Source organism: Mirounga leonina, unplaced genomic scaffold, assembly GCF_011800145.1.
Source record: "Mirounga leonina isolate KUSES-001 unplaced genomic scaffold, KU_Mleo_1.0 Mir_115, whole genome shotgun sequence".
In the NCBI taxonomy this organism is placed as follows: Eukaryota; Metazoa; Chordata; class Mammalia; order Carnivora; family Phocidae; genus Mirounga; species Mirounga leonina.
In genome coordinates, this window is record NW_023270268.1 from 37455208 (window position 1) to 37475658 (window position 20451).

General features: G+C 40.0%; 1 protein-coding gene across 7 annotated transcripts in view; it reads right to left on the reverse strand.

Annotated features, from left to right (window-relative positions):
• The window catches only part of GK5 (glycerol kinase 5), a 79121-nt gene that overhangs the window by 20485 nt on the left and 38185 nt on the right, over positions 1-20451 (reverse strand). For all 7 annotated transcript variants that reach the window (XM_034996159.1, XM_034996193.1, XM_034996148.1 and 4 more), the window contains 2 exons: positions 9634-9760; positions 8395-8499 (listed from right to left, as the gene is read on the reverse strand). In XM_034996159.1, the coding sequence (XP_034852050.1) occupies positions 8395-8499; positions 9634-9760 (232 nt within the window). The remainder of the gene's footprint in view (positions 1-8394; positions 8500-9633; positions 9761-20451) is intronic.

Consider the following 20451-nt stretch of genomic DNA (forward strand, 5'->3'; position numbering starts at 1 on the left):
AAGAAAGAAAGAAAGAAAGAAAGAAAGAAAGAAAGAAAGAAAGAAAGGAAAGAAAGAAAAAATTATATAGATATCTATCTGTCCTGCAGTATATAGGATAGATGGATGGATGGTAGGTAGGTAGATTAAGCAATCATGGCAAAATGTTAAAAATTAGCAAATCTGGGGGGTGTCTGGCTGGCTCAGTCAATAGCACATGCGACTTTTGGTCTTGGGTTGTACACTAAAGCCTCACATTGGGTGTAGAGATTACTTAAAAAAATAAAATCAAGTAATAAAAAAATACCAAGCCTGGGATAAAGGGTGTGGAAAAGTTTTTGTGCTGTTTTTACAACTTTAATTTTGAAGCTGTTTGAAAATAAAAAGTAAAACAGTTCTAATTTTCACCTCTCTCTATATATCTCACTTTATATATACCCAGTGAAACATATATAGAGTACCAATTCTCAGGTATTTTTAAAAAAGAGATTTAGTTTATCAATTTTACTTTTTATTATTTACCAGTTTTATAATTTGTATGTCCTTATATGTTTTGGCTGGGAAGTTTATTATGCTTCTCTCCTTTTTCTTATTAATAAGCATTTATCATTTTCCTCTAAGTACTGTTTTTACAGAATTATAGTCACTTTCTGTATTTTTTGGACACTATCAAATTATGTTTCAAAGTTTTCCTTGGCTCTATGCTATTTAAGAAAAGCTGAGGAATTTCCATGTGGTGAAGTACCATTTAAATACTGTTTTTGCTTTTTATTTCTAACCATATTACATAATAAGGCTGAGATGTTCCACTCCATTGCTTTTCAAAGTATGGCACTGAGAAAATGGTGTGTGTGTGTGTGTGTGTGTTTGGAAAAGGATTTCATTGAACTTGAAATGAAAACATAAATGAACAGAAAGAAGCATGAAGAACAGAAAATATGTACACTCTGTTGTCTATTCTTGATCAGCACTTTACTGCATAAGTTACACACCATGGAATTAAAATCACTTATGGGAAGAAAAAAAAAAAGAATACATTTTGTTTAACAGAAACATTCTTTTCTTTTTTTTTTTTTTAGGAGGGGAGGGGCAGAGGGAGAGGGAGAGAGAGAGAATCTTAAGCAGGCTCCATGCCCAGCTTGGAGCCCGATGCAGGGCTTGATCTCACAACCCTGAGATCATGACCTGAGCAGAAATCAAGAGTCAGATGCTTAACCGACTGAGCCACCCAGGCACCCCACGTTACCTTCTTGTATAGAACAACCATACATTACACATAAAATATTTAAGCCTAGCTTAATTAAGGGCTCTTTTTAGTGTTAAGATAATTTCAATCTCTTAAAGAAATATTCAAAACTATGTTCTTAACGTACAAAAATAAAGATTTTACATTACAGTAAGAAATCTTTTATCAGTTTGGTATAAAAACAGTTCAAATAAAATAGAACAGTCTGGGCTGCTACCAGGGGGGCAAAAAAACCTTTTTTTAAAAAAAACTTTATTTATACACTTTGCTTTCTCCATGTTGAGATCTTTGATCTATTTCTTTTTGGAGTATCTACTTGGATAATTTCCTCAGAAAATATATACTGCATGGCCAGGAAATGTCCCTTTTCCACTTAATATGAATGATATCTTAGCCAGGCACCAGAATATTGGCTCACTGTTCTTTTTTCTCTATAATATGTACATGCTGTTCCACTTTCCAAATTTTACAACTATCTTCCATGACAGTCTGATTTTTTTCTTTATACATAAACTGTTCTTCCTATCTTGAAGCTTTTCTTTATTCTTGGGAATCAGATAATTCATACACATATGATTGTCTTTGTATCTTTTTTTTAACTTACTAAGCTATTTCAGTCTGAAAACTAAGGCCTTTCTTCTGTTCGAGGAAATTTATTTTCAATTTATTGCTTCAATTTTTACATTTTTGCAACTCCATTTCCATAATTACATTTTCATATGCCAGAAGAGACTACTATTCACATATTTTTTCCTCTGATCTTTCCTCTGTATCTCTTACCTCTCAGTTTTATCTTCTATTTCTCTCTTTTTTGCTTTAAAATTCTTCCTGATTTCTATTTGGATTTTTAGCACTATTTTATGTTGGTTTGTTTTGTTTTTACGTTTTATATATCATAGTTTTGTTCTTTAAAACTCTTGATGTTTTCCAAACATTTCTTTGTAATATTTTGTTTCATCCCTTTAAGTTCGACTTTTGTTGGTGTTATTTTAACCTTCTGTTTCTTCCATTACCTCTGCCTTTGTAGGAGCTATCTGTTGAGGTTGTTCACTCCCATTCAGGGTGTATATGTTCTTACATTGTGCTCTCTTTCAGGTCAGGCTTATGAAGTTGTCAGGCAATGAGAGGTAGGGGAGTGAACCTTGGCTCTCCAGTTTCTGGAGATATGAGAAAGATTAGGCCTCCCCCATCAGGCTGGAAGAGGAGCAGTTCAGACTAAACAGTACTGATGTCCACTGTTGGCAAGCTTTCCCAGGGACTGGCCAGGCCAGCTTTCTTCTCCACATGCTATGGGGATTTTCTCCTGGCTCAGCAGGCTGGATCCATAGAAAACATCCAGAGCATCTTTTTTTTTAAAGAGAAAGCAAGCAAGTGCAGTGGGGGGGTGGGGGGGGCACATGATGGGGGAAGGGTAGAGGGACAGGGAGAGATAGAATCTTAAGCAGGCTCCACATTCAGCAAGGAGCCCGATAAGGGGCTCGATCTTACTACCCTGAGATCATGACCTAAGCCGAAATCAATAGTTGACACTAAACCAACTGAGCCACCCAGGCGCCCCAAACATCCAGAGTGTCTTTAGTAGCCTCAAGTATTTTCATCAGTAACACTCAGGCCGTGTCCTCTACAGACCCTGGGTCTGCACTGTCTACTTGAGAATTCAAGGCTTTGTTCATGCTGGCCTCCACGTTAGCTTCAGCAATAACCCATACTTCTCTCCCCCAGCAGGAAGAGAGGGAGGCATGACCACGAACTAAGATTGTGCTCACCAGCAGAAACATGTATCTGTTCACCACCACCTAGAATTAGTTCATATATAAGAAAATGTTTATCTCATCCCTTTTTTTTTTTTTTAGAATTTTTTATTTATTCATTTGAGACAGAGAGATACACAGAGAGAGAGAGAGAGTAGGAGCAGTGGGGAGAGGGGCAGAGGAAGAGGGAGAAGCAGCTCCCTGCTGAGCAGGGAGCCTGACGTGGGGCTCAATCCCAGGACCTGGAGATCATGACCGGAGCTGAAGGCAGACACTTAACGACTGAGCCACCCATCTCATCCCTTCTAATAGGGATACTTTATCTCTCTTGGGATCATACCCAGAGAGGAATCAGTTTCCTTATTTCTAGTAAACAACAGTCCTGGGTAATTTTAAATGTGTATGAGGCAGTCTTATGGGGGTCGCCTGGAGCAAGCAGATGTGACATGTAGCAATTAGAAGTGATACTGCTAGGGAAAAAATGTCCCCTGACCTGTGTTACTGGAGGACAGCAGAGATGGCAACTGCTTCAACTGCAGAGATGAAACAGGGCGTTCTTTTAGTCCCTTAAATAGGTCTTGCTTCTCCCTGCTCAGGGCCTCCCTCACCAGTTCTCCCCGCTTGGACTGCCCCCTAACTTAAACTGCCTCTCTCACCTACACAATCACTCTTTTTTTTTTTAACCTTTATTTATTTGAGAGAGAGCAAGCAGGGGGAGGGGCAGAGTGAGAGAGGGAGAGAGAGAGCATCTCCAGCAGACAGAGCCCAACATGGGGCTTGATACCATAACCCTGGGATCAGAACCCGAGTCGAAATCAAGAGTCCGACGTTTAACTGACTGAGCCACCCAGGCGTCCCTATGCAACCACTCATATTATCCCTTCAGGGAACAGCTAACATCATTCTTGAAAGAAACCTCCTAATTCTCCAGACTAGAAAAAGCTCTCCCTTTAAAAAGGGATCGTTGAAGTTCTTCTACTTCTAGAAGAACTACTTCTTCCTGGGACTTAACACTAATATATTTATTTCAGTTTCTCATTTAAAAGATGTCTTTCCTGGGATGCCTGGGTGGCTCACTTGGTTAAGCGTCTGCCTTCGGCTCAGGTCATGATCTCAGGGTCCTGGGATCGAGCCCCGTGTTGGGCTCTCTGCTCGGCAGGGGGCCTGCTTCTCCTTCTCCCCGCCCCCAGCTTGTGCTTTCTCTCACTATATCTGTCTCTCTCTCAAATAAATAAATAAAATCTTAAAAGGGGGGGGAGGGGAGAACAAAAGAAAGAAAAAAAACCAAACCCATGTCTTTCCTGCTAGACTGTAACTGCCGTGAGGGCAGTGGGTGTCTGTATTATTCACTTGTGTCCCCTTAGCATGTCCAGTTCTAGGTATATTGTGAGCACTGTTACTTGTTAACTTAGTACAAGCTGGAAGACATAAAAATATTTATAAGATTAAGACAGCAAAATAGAACAAAGAGTGAAGGGGAGCAGAAACGGACCAAATTAAAAAGAAAAGAGATGATCATGTGGGAACCCAAATGTGCTAGTTAACACAGGAGGCTAAGGGGGAAAAAAAGGAAGAAATGGCCTGTATGAAAAAGATTTAGAAAATAAATCCAAAAATCAAGATGAAACTTGTTTAAAACAGCTTTTACACCTGAGCCTGAGGTGTTCAATCCACTAACCAAGTGGAAGGAAGCCATCATTCAGATTGGAGAAGCTCAGGATGCTGCACAAAGATATAAAGGTTCAGCTTACACATTCAAGAGAATGCCAGGACTACTTAGGCTCTTACACACTGTGTTTCTCCTGAACATAATTAATTTTTTTCAGTATACCCATTAAAGTGAATTCTCAGAAAAAGAAATATATTCAAATAAATGTCAACTTTTTGTGTGAATTTCAGACAGATACATACAAGAAGGTTTAGCTTTATCAATGACTAAAATTTTAAAGTAAATAATTCAACTCTGAATTCTCTCTCCCACCAGTTAGAACAACAGTCCCATTGTCTTGGGACCGGCCTTTAGGAGAGCTTGTGCCTCTACCAGAAATCACATCACCTTTTTAGGTAAGACCATTTAGCCCCATCTCCCAGAAAAGAGTTTTCATCATTTGAGAATCACAGCGAATGAGCCTCAATCCAGCAAAGCAAAGATTCCTACGGAGAACGTGCACATGATGTCACATGGGATTCAAGAATAATTTTTTGGGGGGTGCCTGAGTGGCTCAGTCGGTTAAGTGGCTGCCTTCAGCTCAGGTCATGATCCTAAGGTCCTGGGATGGAGCCCCACATTGGGTTCCCTGCTCAGCGGGGAGCCTGCTTCTCCCTCCCCCTCTGCCTGCCACTCTGCCTACTTGTGTGCTCTCTCTCTCTCTTTCTCTCTATGTTAAATAAATAAATAAAATCTTTTTTTTTTATTTAAAAAGAATAATTCTTTTTAACTGATGAATGTGAAATTTTTCTGCCTTTTCTTTGCATCTTCTGGGAAGGAGTAAAATTAAGAGCAGGTATAACTACAGGAGAAGAAATATAATTTTCTATTTCTGATAATCAAGATAGATGTCCAAAAAAAATTAAAAGAGGTACATTTAAAGAAGAGACTTTTAGGACATCTGGGTGGTTCAGTTGGTTGGGCGTCTGACTCTTGATTTTGGTTCAGGTCATGATCTCAGAGTTCTGAGATCAAGCACCCTGTCTGGCTTCAAGCTCAGTGGGGAGTCTGCTTGAGATTCTCTCTTTCCCCCTCTCCCTTTGCCCCTTTCCCACATGTGTGCATGCTGTCTCTCTCTCTTAAATAAATAAATAAATAGACTTTTAAGTGACAAAAAACTTTGAAATAAACTTTTTTTGTTAATAATTTAATGCTTAGGAGGCACCTGGGTGGCTCAGTCGTTAAGGGCCTGCCTTCCACTTGGGTCATGATCCCAGGGTCCTGGGATTGAGCCCCACATAGGGCTCCCTCCTCCGCGGGAAGGCTGCTCTCCCTCTCCCACTCCCGCTGCTTGTGTTCCTGCTCTTGCTATCTCTGTCTCTGCCAAATAAATAAATAAAATCTTTAAAAAAAAAATAATCTAATGCTTATAGTGCAGGTGCAGGCTCATGGAGAAAGAGAGAAAAAGGAAGAAAGGAGATGGATTGGCATTTTCCTCCTAGAGTGTTATGTTTTCTGCCAATAGAATTGGTGTTGTCTTTAAACAACTCAGCTTAGTTCAAATTAGCAAAGTAGAAAGGTACAGCCTGCTCCATAATTTAATCATCAGAGATACACACTGTTAATTCTTTGGTATATAACATTTCGTACCTTCTGCATGAAATATGACTACATAATATACAGGCTGTTCATTATATACAACAGCCAAAAAGTGGGAACAACCCAAATGTCTATCATCTGATGAATGAATAAATTGTGGTGCATCCATATAATGGAATATTATTCAGCAATAAAAAGAAATGAAGCACTGACACATGCCACAACATGGGTGACCCTTGTAACGTTATGCTGAGTGAAAGAAGGCAGCTACGAGACACCATGGACTGTTTGATTCCATCCATATGTAATGTCCAGAATAGGCAAATCCATAAAGACAGAAAGTGGATCCATGGTAGCTTAGGGCTGGTGGGTAGAACAAGAATGCCAATGCCTATCGAGGTATCTTTTAGGGGGAATAAGAATGTTCTAACATTAGATTGTGGTGGGGCACCTGGGTGGCTCAGTTGGTTAAGCGACTGCCTTCGGCTCAGGTCATGATCCTGGAGTCCCGGGATCGAGTCCCGCATCGGGCTCCCTGCTCGGCAGGGAGTCTGCTTCTCCCTCTGCCCCTCCCCCCTCTCATGTGCTCTCTCTCATTCTCTCTCTCTCAAATAAATAAATAAAATCTTTTAAAAATAAACAAATAAATAAAATAAAATAAAATAAAATTAGATTGTGGTGATGGTGGCATAGCCTGGACACAATACTAAAGAACACTGAATTTTACACTCTAAGTAGGTGAATTATATGGTATATGGATTATATCTCAATAAAGCTATAAAATAAAAGAAATATTTATATAGACCGTTCTGCAATGACTTCATCCCCTCCTTAATGTCTCATAGACAGTGTTCTATACCAGATAAGATATACAACCACACCATTATATGTGATTGTACAATGTCCCATCGTACGGGTATACTGGCATTTACTTACTTAATGCTTTACTACTAGACGGGAACTTATTTCCAGTTGTTGTATTAAACACTTATGCATGTCCACATCTTTCTCTACATACATCCTTGTTTTCTTAAGAAACAAAGAAAAGGGTCTGCACTCTGTAAATTGAAACATGTTGCCAGCTTATTCTCCAGAAAGGCCATACTAGTTAATATTCATCACAAAGGAAAACAAGAATAGTTTTTTTCTTTACATTGCCATCAGTGTTGAACATCATCAAACTACTTAATCTCTGCCAATGACAGGTGACATCATTTTTTGGATGTGTATTTCTTTTTTTTTTTTAAAGACTTTATTTGAGAGAGAGAGAGTGAGAGGGCACAAGAGCTGGGACAGAGGCAGAGGGAGAAGCAGACTGCCCACTTAGCAGGGAGCCCGATGCAGGTTTGATCCCAGGACCCTGGGATCATGACCTCAGCTGAAGGCAGATGCTTAACTGACTGAGTCACCTGGTGCCCTTAGACGTGTATTTCTTTGACTGTTGAATTTGAATAGCATTTTTTTTTTTAAAGATTTTATTTATTTATTTGAGAGAGAGAGACACAGCGAGAGAGGGAACACAAGCAGGGGGAGTGGGAGAGGGAGAAGCAGGCTTCCTGCCAAGCAGGGAGCCCGATGTGGGACTCGATCCCAGGACCCTGGGATCACGACCTGAGCTGAAGGCAGTTGCTTAACCAACTGAGCCACCCAGGTGCCCCTGAATAGCATTTTTTTTAAGTTTATTTATTTTTTTTAGTAATCTCTACACCCAACATGGGGCTTGAACTAACGACCCTGAGATCAAAAGTCACATGCTCTTCCAACTAAGTAGCCAGGTGCCCCGAAGAGCACTTTTAATAGTCATTTGATTTATGATAGCTGTACTTCTGTCCTTTGTTTATTCTTTAGTCATCTTAATTTTTCTGACGTATGTTACAAATTGTTGTTACCAATTTGTCCTTTAACTTTGCTTATGACACTTCTCTCCTTACACATTCTAATAATTATATACTTAAGTTTATTGTTTTTTTTTTTTCTTTATGGTATCTGGCCTTAATTCCTAGGCTTTTACCATCCCAGTGTCAAAAAAATAGTATCCTATATTTTCTTCTAGAATAGTTCTTTTTATGTCTCATTTGAATGATCTATTCATTCCCTACTCATCGGTAGTCCTATGGCACTCTTGAATTCTTTAAGGCTGGCCTGTGAAATCTGTTTGAAAGATAACTTACCTAATTCTTGAGCCCATTTGATGATAGTACCAGTGTCTCCTGCATTGCTTTCAGCTAAGCATACAACTTCTTGGCCAATCTTCCACCCAATTAGTGGATAAAAGCCTTAAAAACAAAGAAACGATATAAATCAAATGTAATCAATAGATAATTCATTGCAGAGACATCTACATTTGGTTAACAATTTGATTATCTTAAAAAATAGCAAAGTGGCTCTGAAGTCAGTGGTATCACAAGTTTCTAACCTCTTAGCCTCAGTTTCCTCAACTGTAAAATGGTCTGCCTCAGAGAGCTCTTGTGAGAATAAACTGAATTAATGCATAAAAAACTTAGTGCAGTGCCTGGCATTTAATATGAACAATAAACACTAGCTTTTAGTAGCCACAGGCATATCTATGTCTCTAGAAACACACAAACAGAGCCAACTACGCTATTTTATTTATCTGTGAAGGTTCCTAATTAGAAATAACCTAACGCATGATGAAATTTTCTAGGTTCCATTTTCCCAGTTAGGGGAAAAGGAAGAGCTTGAGGGGGGATGGAAGATAAGAAAAAGATTTTAAAATCTGCCTCTTAGTAACCATATTAGGAGACCATAGCCCAGATTAAGAGCTATATATCTCAATAAAGCTATAAAATAAAAGCAAGAAATATTTATATAGACCGTTCTGCAATGACTTCATCCCCTCCTTAATGTCTCATAGACAGTGTTCTATACCAATAAGATATACAACCACACCATTATATGTGACTGTACAATGTCCCATCATACGGGTATACTGGCATTCTAAATTTCTTGGTTTACACATCCTAGGATGTCTTCCATCAGGGAGACCAATTTCTTGGCAACTGTCATTAAATATGCATGGATCACTAGTTGAGAATTACCCCCCCCCCTCAAACACACACACACACACACACACACACACAAAGAAGAACTGCTAACACTTAAGAGAAAATTTAGAGGCCTAGAAAGATGTTTTAAACAATATAACAGGTATTACAGGTAAATATTTGGTAAACTGACCAAAATAACCTAAACCTGAGTTTTTCTATAATAATATGTCTCATTTTTTATGCTTTTAAAGAAAAAAGGGAAATGGAAATTAACTGTCTCTAAGAGTAATGGTGAAAAATATGTTAGAGAGTACCCTTAGTATAAAATGGGAAAACAGTGTCACAAAAGTTAAATATGAAGTGATATTTTATCAATAAAAAGGATAAATTCTAACTGTTTACCTCCAATAGTATGCTGAAGGCTATTTCCAGTATTAATATCCAAAAATGTCCCAGTTCCCATGGTTAGTTTCACGTCTCCTACGTGGAAGCAGCACTCTCCAAACATGGCTGATTGCTGATCAGCGACCTGCCAAAAATGTTCAAATATAAGACGGCTGGGCTTAGCAGTGGCCCATTTCACTGTCTGCCACTGTCTCCCATATTGTATTCTCATGGGTCAACATTTTGTTTTCTTTTTTCCTTTTCCTTAAAAAAAAAAAAGCCCTGGAAAAAACAAAGAGCAACAATAAGCTAGAAGTGTCTCAAGGACTAACATTGTGTGGTAATTAATGTGCCTCAGGAATTTTTAGTAGGCAACCTACTTTACGACTTTAAGTATCACAGGAAAAATCTAAGAAATAAAGGTCAGAATAAAAATTGTGCAGGAAAAAACAAGATTTTTCAACTTAAAAGTGATTTCATTCATTAGTCAAAATAATTGACCTCACATATTTCTCTTTTAATAAGAGTGATAGGTGTGTGCTTAATATAAGTAAATAGAGGTCAAAACTACACATTCCCTGGGTGCCTGGGTGGCTCAGTTGGTTAAGCGACTGCCTTCGGCTCAGGTCATGATCCTGGAGTCCCGGGATCGAGTCCCGCATCGGGCTCCCTGCTCGGCGGGGAGTCTGCTTCTCCCTCTGACCCTCCCCCCTCTCATGTGCTCTCTGTCTCTCTCATTCTCTCTCTCTCTCAAATAAATAAATAAAATCTTAAAAAAAAATTAAAAAAAAAAACTACACATTCCCAACCATACATTTTTGTTAAAAGAAAAACTATGACATTTTGTTAAAATAATTAAATGTAAATTGTTAAGTAACAATGTTCAACAGGGTAAATTTTAATGATCTAATTGGCTTTATTAATTGATGCATGAATCGGGCAGCATCCATCCTAGCAGAGATGAGCTCCAAAGAGCTAAAGAAAAAGCAAGTCTTTACAAGAAGAAAAAGAGCAGAGAAAAAAGGACACTATTAGCAAAGAATCCATTGTTTTAGGCAAGGTCGCCCTCCTAAGGGGGACAGAAGGGTCTAGCATTAAATTTCCTGATGCTGACCCAGAAATTCCCACGTTGACTGGCTAAGGGTTACATTTCTGGGGAGTTGAAACTACAGGTAGGTTAGCTATTAAGTCTTGGTTTACTGGCTTGGAGCCATCATTTTAGGTCTGTGGTTTTCTTTTTAACAATTTCCTCCCTTTTGATCAGACTCTCAGTTTAACTGAGAGATGCGATCAAAATTTAAAGCATTCTCTACCATCATTCTCTACCACCGCTCCAGAGTTCTCACAGCTGTTACTGATTCTCTGTGCGGTATTCACAGGTCATGATGGTTTTTTGCTTAATTTCTGTGATATTCACAGGTTCCAACTTCAGATTCACAATTTTTAAGTCCGTTGTCCTCTTCATTCCTTTTCTGACGTTCCCGTCTTAGGGAGATCATTTGTTTGATGCTTGGCAGTGAACACGCATTTAAAGCTTTTGAGAGAATACAATGTACCAGGGATATTATGATGATAACTATAAGCAGGATAATTCCCAGTATTTGGAGTGTATTCAGAGCCATGGTTCCCAAGACCCAAAACAATTAAAATCAAATAAATCAAAGAAAGACCCCACTGAAGAAGTTACTCTTTTAAGCCAAGCAGCTTACTCAGTGTTCTTATGTAATTAAGTTTCAAAATCCCCAGAAGGGTTAGTCCAGATACAGCAGGTGGTGTTGACCACAGCAGAGGTACCCCCTTGCTCACCTACAAGATAATCGAGGGCTGTCCTACTATCACGAACAGCTTTGGCTAAAGAGTCTAAGGATGGTTGTTGGGCCTCTGTTGCTTTAGCAGCAGATTCTGCAGTAATTTCAAGAATTGAGAAGTTCCCGATCATAGGCTCATTTACATTTATCCCTAACCAGGGAAGTAGGGACCTTCCAAGAGGAGTGAATTCCTGAATCATGAAAACCTCCTGGCAGGTCCTTTCTAACTCAACAATGTAACTTCAGGGGAGTCACCCAAAGAGATGTCTTATTTTGCTTATGAAAAGTTAAGATTTTCTCCTAGCCTGAACTAAAAGGTTGTTCTAAATTCCAAAGACTACCCCACTTAAGCAGTGGCCAGGGGACAAACAGATGACGGCATTAACTTTCCAGGCTAATGCCAGAATAAAAAAGAAGAAGGAGAAAGGGTTTTGAGTTTAGTTAAAATTTAAAGTCTTGATCCATCATCTGAGGCAGAAGCATTCCACCCCAACTGAGCTACTTCTCTTCCTCATCAATTTGATTTGGAGGTCTCCAGTGTCTGTAGAGGACCTGGTTGGAGGCGGAGCCTTCACAAGCTGTGAAATGTGTAGCCAAGGCTCCATCCCTTCTAGTTTTGCATTGGTATCCATGATCAGGAGCACTTGGTAAGATTCCTCTTCCAAGGGGGCTCGAGGGCCATCTTCCTCTGATAATGTTTCCAGAATCCCTAGTTCTCCAGGCTCAGTATACAAGCTCCTGATAGAATTCCAAGAAGTTTTGCAAGGTTTTCATTAGGCTCATATGATTTGCCCAGTGAAGTGAGTGCCGTGATCACTGGAGATTGTGGAAGGTATGCCCCAAATGGGAAACATGTTTTCTAATAGTTTCCTTGCTACTGGGAGGGCATCACAGCCTTGCAGCAGGGAAAGGCTTCAACCCATCCACAAAACATGCAAGTAAAACAAGAACATATTGGTAATCCGTAGTAAGTAGCAGTTGAATGAAGTCCCGCTGCAGGTTTTCAAACAGTCAAGAGGGGTAGGTCTGAGGCTCTGGGAACAAAATCAGTTTTTCCAGGATGACCTGACAAGTCAGAAATTGCTGGCAGATTATTTTTACAATATTATAGAAGTCTCCCCACCGATGTCTATTCATAATTTTGGGTCATCTTGAAAGCCCTATGGTGAGTGAAAGAATGTAAAAACTGAAAAATAGGGTTTGCCAGCTGGGAAGAACTAAGCAGCCATCTTAGTTTTCCCATAGCCCCAGCTATTCATTTAATTGACAGCCAGTATTTACCCACCTTAATTTCTCTGATTCAGCAGCAGACTGTTGCCATGTTATAGGACATCAGGATGGCAAAAGTCTGGCAATGAGGGGCCTCTTTTTTTTCCAGAAGCAGAATGGACTTTATGCACATGTGCCAAAATCTTACAACATAAAGAAGGCTTAGTATTACTTTTTATTTGACAATGCTTCTGATGTAATTTAACATATCACATAAGCGTAAATAGTTTAGCAAATTCTTTGGTATGTTCTAGGTCAAAAAGACTTACGCCAATGAGAAAAGTCCAAACACACAATCTTCGTCATCTTAGAACAGAGAAAACCAAATTCTAATTTTGCACCAGCTTAGTTTTGATATGAAAACTTATTCGTTCCAATCTTCAGTCAGTCCTGACCACATACACAATTCCTTGCCAGAGATTCCTTTTTCACAAACTTTCTACAACTGTTTTTTCCTCAAAAGAATGTATCTCCATTCCTCATACTTTTTTTTAAAATCAAAAACATATTTTACTTCCCTTCCATATGCAGATATTTCCTTCATTATTTCTAGTAGTGTTAAGCAAATGGGAACTGTCTGTTATACCAGCATTCTTTAGATTGGCAAATTTATAAATACATTTTATAATTTTTAGAAGCATATGTCTTTAATTTTCCAATGTAGCACTAACATATCCAAAATGTATTTTAGTTTTTCTGTATTAAGAAGCTGCAAGTAGATACTTCATTTTTTTTTCTTTTCCAAGATTTTTTATTTGTAAGTAAACTCCACACCCAATGTAGGGCTCGAACTTACAACCCTGAGATCAAAAGTTGCATGTTACACTAAGCCAGCTAGGCACCACAAGATACCTATGTTTAGCAATTGATGTTTTAGTATTTCATCTTATTTACAAATGATATAGATATTTAATGAATTCAACTTAATTCATTACTTAACCTAACTTACAAAAACTTTACGGTTTTAGGTTACCAAAAAAGATTTGGGAGACTATTTAAAAGATTACCTAAATTTTTTATTTTATTTATATCTATTTACTTGTTCTTAATAATTACGCTTATATTACCCATAAAACCTTCATGAGACATCAAAGTCGGTCATTCTTCCAAGCTATTTTTTTTTTTAATTTATTTATTTGAGAGAGAGATAGTAGGGGAGGGGCAGAAGGAGAGCAAGAGAGAGAATCTTGAGCAGACTCTACGCTGAGTGGAGAGCCTGATGTGGGGCTCAATCTCACGACACCAAGATCATGACATGAGCCAAGATCAAGAGTCGGATGCCCAACCGACTGAGCCACCCAGGTGCCCCCTGCAAGCTATTTTTTTTTAATTTGTAACAGAGATATTACCTTGACTTTAAGTGAACTAAGGCAGAATAAAAGTTTTAATTTTAATGCTGATAACTCTAAAGACATGTCTACTTTAATATTCTTTAAAGATTTATTTATTTTAGAGAGACAGAGAGAGAGAAAGCGTGCGCACAAGTGGGAGGAGCAGGGGGAGAGGGAGCGAGAGTTTCAAGCAGACTCCACACGAGCATGGAGCCCAATGTGGGGCTCGATCCCACAACTCTGAGATCATGACCTGAGCTGAAACCAAGAGTTGGTCGCTTAACTCACTGTGCCACCCTAAGATATGTCTACTTTAATTAAACCAACAAACTTAAAGTAGCTTTCATATCAAATATTTATCCAGATTGTGTGAACTTGACAAAACATTTGGGTTGGTTTCTTTCTGAGAGTTTTAGAATGTCTAATCCTTACCAATGTTTGCCTTCAAACCAAGTAAATAAAACTCTTTTACAAATTAATTTTAGCAATGCCATCCAGAGGTAGAAAAATATCTCACATTTACTATATACAGGAGAGAGACAGATGCACATGAAGACCCTATAGTTACTAATATTTGTGGAGAAGATTTTTAAGATTTGTATTTGTCCCTAGGATTAATCTTAAGGAGGTAGTGCTATAGTTTGAGAAAAGAGCTCTTTTGGAGGTTTGTATTTTAAAAAGGCTTCTGGGGCACCTGGGTGGCTCAGTCGTTAAGCGTCTGCCTTCGGCTCAGGTCATGATCCCAGGGTCCTGGGATTGAGCCCTGCATCTGGCTCCCTGCTCCGCGGGAAGCTTGCTTCTCCCTCTCCCACTCCCCCTGCTTGTGTTCCCTCTCTCGCTCTGTCTCTCTCTGTCAAATAAATAAATAAAATCTTTTTAAAAAAAAAAAAGGCTTCTTTCCAGGGGCACATGGGTGACTCAGTTGGTTAAGCGACTGCCTTTGGCTCAGGTCATGATCCTGGAGTCCCAGGATTGAGTCCTGCATCGGGTTCCCTGCTCAGTGGGGAGTCTGCTTCTCCCTCTGACCCTATCCCCTCTTGTGCACTCTCTCATTCAAATAAATAAATAAAATCTAAAAAAAAAAAAAAAAAGGCTTCTTTCCCTTTTTTTCTCTCATTCTCTGGTAATTGTGGGCTGTGCTTACATTTCTAAGACATAAGATGTATAACTTTAAGGGACAGGAAAAGAATGCAAGTTCCTCTAAGAAGGACTGGTTTCCTAGAGCCAAAAATTTACAATCCATTTGAGATAAACAGGGGAAGTTTTGGGATTGGTGAAGAAATAGGTAAACTTTGAACTGCCTCTAGAGCCAAAGTTTTAGTTTTATAAAGATTGCAAGATAAGGACAATTGCTTTCAATTCCTCCAAGAACTGGGTTGTAACTTAAATGACATAATAGGTTGATCTACCTATTCAACTCTATTATTCTCAGTTTGCTTCTTTTTCCCCTGGGGACATGGTTCTAATTTTAAGTATTTCTGGTGGTACTGAATAACACCCCATGGATGTAAGAGGGGTCCCCAAAAAGGGTGCAAAGGATACTACCTTCCCAAGATCTAGAGTCACTCCAAATGATAGCCAAAGAACCAAAACCTGCATGTCCCATGTGGGCAGAAAGCCAAGCCCAGTTATGCAACACTAGACAAATGAGAAGGCAATAGGTATCTCTGGGAGAGAAAGGATCAATAAGCCAATGGGTCTGGATTTGGAAAGGAAGGGACAATGTGAAATTTTATTTTCCTCTCTAGACTGGGCACTACAGACAAGAGTTTTGTTTTTTTTTTTAAAGACTTTATTTATTTATTTGACAGAGAGAGACACAGTGAGAGAGGGAACACAAGCAGGGGGAGTGGGAGAGGGAGAAGCAGGCTTCCCACGGAGCAGGGAGCCCGATGCAGAGCTCGACTCCAGGACCCTGGGATCATGACCTGAACCAAAGGCAGACACTTAATGACTGAGCCACCCAGGCGCTCCCAGACAAGAGACTTGAAAGGAACTGATTCTGGTAAGAATTTTCACCCTTTGCTGGCTTCTGCCAGTTTTTCCCAGATCCTCTCTGCAGTGTCTGGTATCTACCAGAGTTTCCCCTTGGCTGTTTAAGGAAAGAACACAGCAGTTTTACCAGAAAAATCTCTCTGTTTCAACAACTCTGGGAGGGGCCCATGTAGGGGTCCTCCTATGAAGGTAAATACAGGGGTGTATGTAAGGCCGTTAATGTGGTGAAGTGTTTTTTTTGTTGTTTTTAAAGATTTTATTTATTTATTTGAGAGAGAGACTGAGAGAGAGAGAGCATGAGAGGGGGGAGGGTTGGGAGGGTCATTGAGAGAAGCAGACTCCCTGCCGAGCAGGGAGCCCGACACGGGACTCGATCCAGGGACTCCAGGATCATGACCTGAGCCGAAGGCAGTCACTTAACCAACTGAGCCACCCAGGGGCCCCAATGTGGTGAAGTTTTGTTTACGGTTGTGGAGTCTTCTCAGAGTGGAAAACCAAGTGAGACAGAGGATTAGTAGAACAAGTACTCCAAGGGGGAGAGAGGGGAGCTGGGAGCAGCGGGAGTTATGTCAGTCTTAGAGTCTTTTGTTTTGGGTACCTCTTCTCTCTTTAATTTTTCACTAGCCTTTCGCAATGAGTCTTTTAATGAAACAATGTGGGAATTTTAAAACCTTTTGGAGGCTTCTGCTTGCCAATTAAAACAAGTATCTTATTCTGTTTAATTTGGGAATCCTTGCTTTCAAGTGTACTTCTTAAATGATTTTATCTAATTGGAACGGTCCCCATAACAACCACTGTATTTCTAGGTTGTAATTCCCCTGAAGGCTGAAGCAGTTTGGTAGGATTCTAGGCACAAATGGAGTTAACCCACATTTCTGTTCAGCCGTATTTAGCTGCAAATGGGGTGCAACTCATATTTCTGTCTGGCCTTATTTAGGGACCCTCAACCTGACAGTTACTGAGCCAAGTTCCTCAGGACGCAAAACAAGCTAAGTAAGATTTTGCCACTTTTGCGAGATATCTACAACTTCTAAGACTATAGTTCTTAGACATAAAATAAGCAGGTGTGCTGGAAGGTGGCATGCTTGACTGTTTAGAATTTAAGGATTTCATTAGCTAAGACTTTGGAGTTCTCAGAGCCAAGGTAATGCCAGAGATGGGACACTGGGTTGGGGATCTTATATGTTTTACAGTACAGAGGTTTTCTTGAGGTTGGTAGGTGAACTTCGATCAACCTAACCCATTCTGTGATCAACTTACTCTATTTTCTTTTCTTTTCTTTTCTTTTTTAAAGATTTTATTTATTTATTTGACAGAGAGAGACACAGTGAGAGAGGGAACACAAGCAGGGGGGAGTGGGAGAGGGAGAAGCAGGCTTCCCGCGGAGCAGGGAGCCCAATGTGGGGCTCGATCCCAGGACCCTGGGATCATGACCTGAACTGAAGGCAGACACTGTCCAACTGAGCCACCCAGGCGCCCCAACTTACTCTATTTTCTTGAGGTGGCAAGAGCTCTAATAGCCTTCAAATGCTCACCCTGTGCCTACCAATTTTTCCAGTTTTTTGGTCTCTGAGATCCCTCTTACCAATGGCCTTTATCTAGACAAAACAAGACAAATATGTGCACCTTAATGTATAAGCAACAACCAAGAGATGTTACTGTGTCTCCGCCAAGAGAAGGCCCTGTGCTCACCACAAACAATTCTTGTGGAACCTTGCTGAGGTTTTCCAGCAATTCCAGGGGAACTGTGGTCTGAAAGGCTAGGGATTTGGCTTTGGGCAGACACTTGGCCAGCTCAGTGGGACTCTAGGCAAAACCAGCTCATAACCATCTGGCAGCTCAGGCTGTAAAGGAAAGCCAGTTAGATTGGGGAGCTTAAATGAACAAAGAGTGGAGCTCGGAACCAAGAGAGAATTTACCCACAGCCCTCAGGAGCAGCGAGAAACACATGCATTCAAAGGGTTCATGGGGTACCATGCCTGTATTTCTCATTGTCCCCAAATGCTGCTGGAAGTTCACTTTGGATCTTGTTGCTGCCTGCCACCAAATCTGTTAAATAACAAAAATTCAACCAAGCAAATTTTCTTCTCTTTTCTTTCTTTTTTTAAAGATTTTATTTATTTATTTTAGAGAGAATGACAGAGAGAGAGCGCATAAGAGGTGGGGAGGGGCAGAGGGAGATGCAGACTCCCTGCTGAGCAGGGAGCCCAATACGGGGCTCAATCACAGGACCCTGAGATCATGACCTGAGCTGAAGGCAGACTCTTAACCAACTGAGCCGCCCAGGCACCCCCAACTGAGTAAAATTTTAAAGATCTAATTGGCCTTATTAATCAATTCATGAATTGGGCAGCACCCCATCTAGCAAGTCTGGGGACTTACAAAGAGCTACAGAAAAGGAAAGATTTTTTTTTAGAGTAGGCTCCACACCCACTCCCACACCCAGTAGGCTCCACACCCAGTGTGGCGCTTGAACTCATGACCCTGAAATCAAGACCTGAGCTGAGATCAAGAGTTCGTCACTTAACTGACCAAATCACCCAGGTGCCCCAGAAAAGGAAAGATTTTTAAAGGTAGATTGGGAATGGGAAAAAGGAAATTATTAGCAAAAAAAATCCATTGTTTTAGATAAGGTTGCCCTCCTAAGGGGAATGGAAGGAGCCTATCAGAAAATTTCCTAGTGCCAATGAAAAATTCCCATGTTGACTGGTTTAAGGGTTACATTTCTGGGGGGTTGAAACTGTAGTTAGGGAAGGTATTAAGTCTTGGTTTACTAACCTAGGCTGCCATTTTAGGCCTGTTGTTTTCTTTTTCTTTCTTTCTTTTTTTTTAAAGATTTTATTTTTAAGTAATCTCTACACCCAACGTGGGGCTCGAATTTATAATCCCAAAATCAAGAGTTACATGCTCCACCGAGAGAGCCAGCCAGGCACCCTTCTTTTTAACAATGTAAAGAAATATTTTAAGGACCAAAACTCATCTAAAGAACACTTTGGGCGCCTGGGTGGCTCAGATGGTTAAGCATCTGCCTTCAGCTCAGGTCATGGTCCCGGAGTCCTGGGATCGAGTTCCGCATCGGGCTCCCCGTTCTGCGGGAAGTCTGCTTCTCCCTCTGCCTCTCTCTCTCTCTCTCATGAATAAATAAATAAAATAAAAAAAATTAAAAAAAACAAACAAACAACACTTTGTCACTAAACTTCAATTGTTCCAGCCATACCTTTATCTAAACCTTAGCCTACCATTAAATTGAATAAGACTGATCCTCTCTAAATGATGAGGAATTTGTAACGTGGGATTACCTGATTTCTCCACCTACTGTGGCAATCATCCAACTAGGGAAAGATGGTCTATACGTCCTGCGTAAGCTATTACAGGAAATCAAAGTCAAGGTCAGAAAGGTCAGAGTTTCCATAGAGCCCCTCAACCAGGTGGCAAATCCTTGAGATTCTCTAAGTTCTAGATCTTTCATCCAGACATAAAGAGTACAATCAAGAAAGAACCTCAAAAACCTGAAACAGCTAATTTTTCACTCTTCTACAGTTTCTCTACTAGTATATGCTGGCTAAGGAATTTATAAAATAGAAATACAACAATTTATTTACTTTAAAGCACCTTGTCATTGTTTGGTTATACTGTATCAAATACAAACTAAGCAATGGCCCTATCCCTGTTTTTTTTGTCTCAAGAGTATCAAATATAAACCACACATTACTCAGAATACAACATTTTTAAAAAACTTAACAGTTTTCTGAAAAACAATATATACAGAAGTCAGAAAAGATTAGAGCTTTCATGTCAGAAGAGTGGCCCTGTGGTCTCCTTTCCGGGATATAGAAAATACTCCTGATTATATCCAGGGCACATTAACTTAAAAAGAAAAAAGTACTTTAATTTTATTCTGCAAGGACCTCTCATGTCTCTCTTTTTTTTTTTTTTTGAAAGATTTTATTTATTTATTTGACAGAGAGAGACACAGCGAGAAAGAGGGAACACAAGCAGGGGGAGCGGGAGAGGGAGAAACAGGCTTCCCGCCGAGCAGGGAGCCCGATGTGGGGCTCGATCCCAGGACCCTGGGATCATGACCTGAGCCGAAGGCAGACGCCCAACGACTGAGCCACCCAGGCGCCCAAGTACGAAGTATTCTTTACCAAATAAAGCCAAATTGAGAAATAAAATAAAAAATTAAAAAAAAACCTAATTGGTATAGTTTGAAATGCATGTTAACTTTTTTTAATTTTATTTTTAAAGATTTTCTTTATTTGACAGAGAAGGACACAGCGAGAGAGGGAACACAAGCAGAGGGAGTGGGAGAGGGAGAAGCAGGCTTCCTGTGGAGTAGGGAGCCCGATGCGGGGCTCGATCCCAGGACCCTGGGATCATGACCTGAGCCGAAGGCAGACGCTTAACAACTGAGCCACCCAGGCGCCCCTATC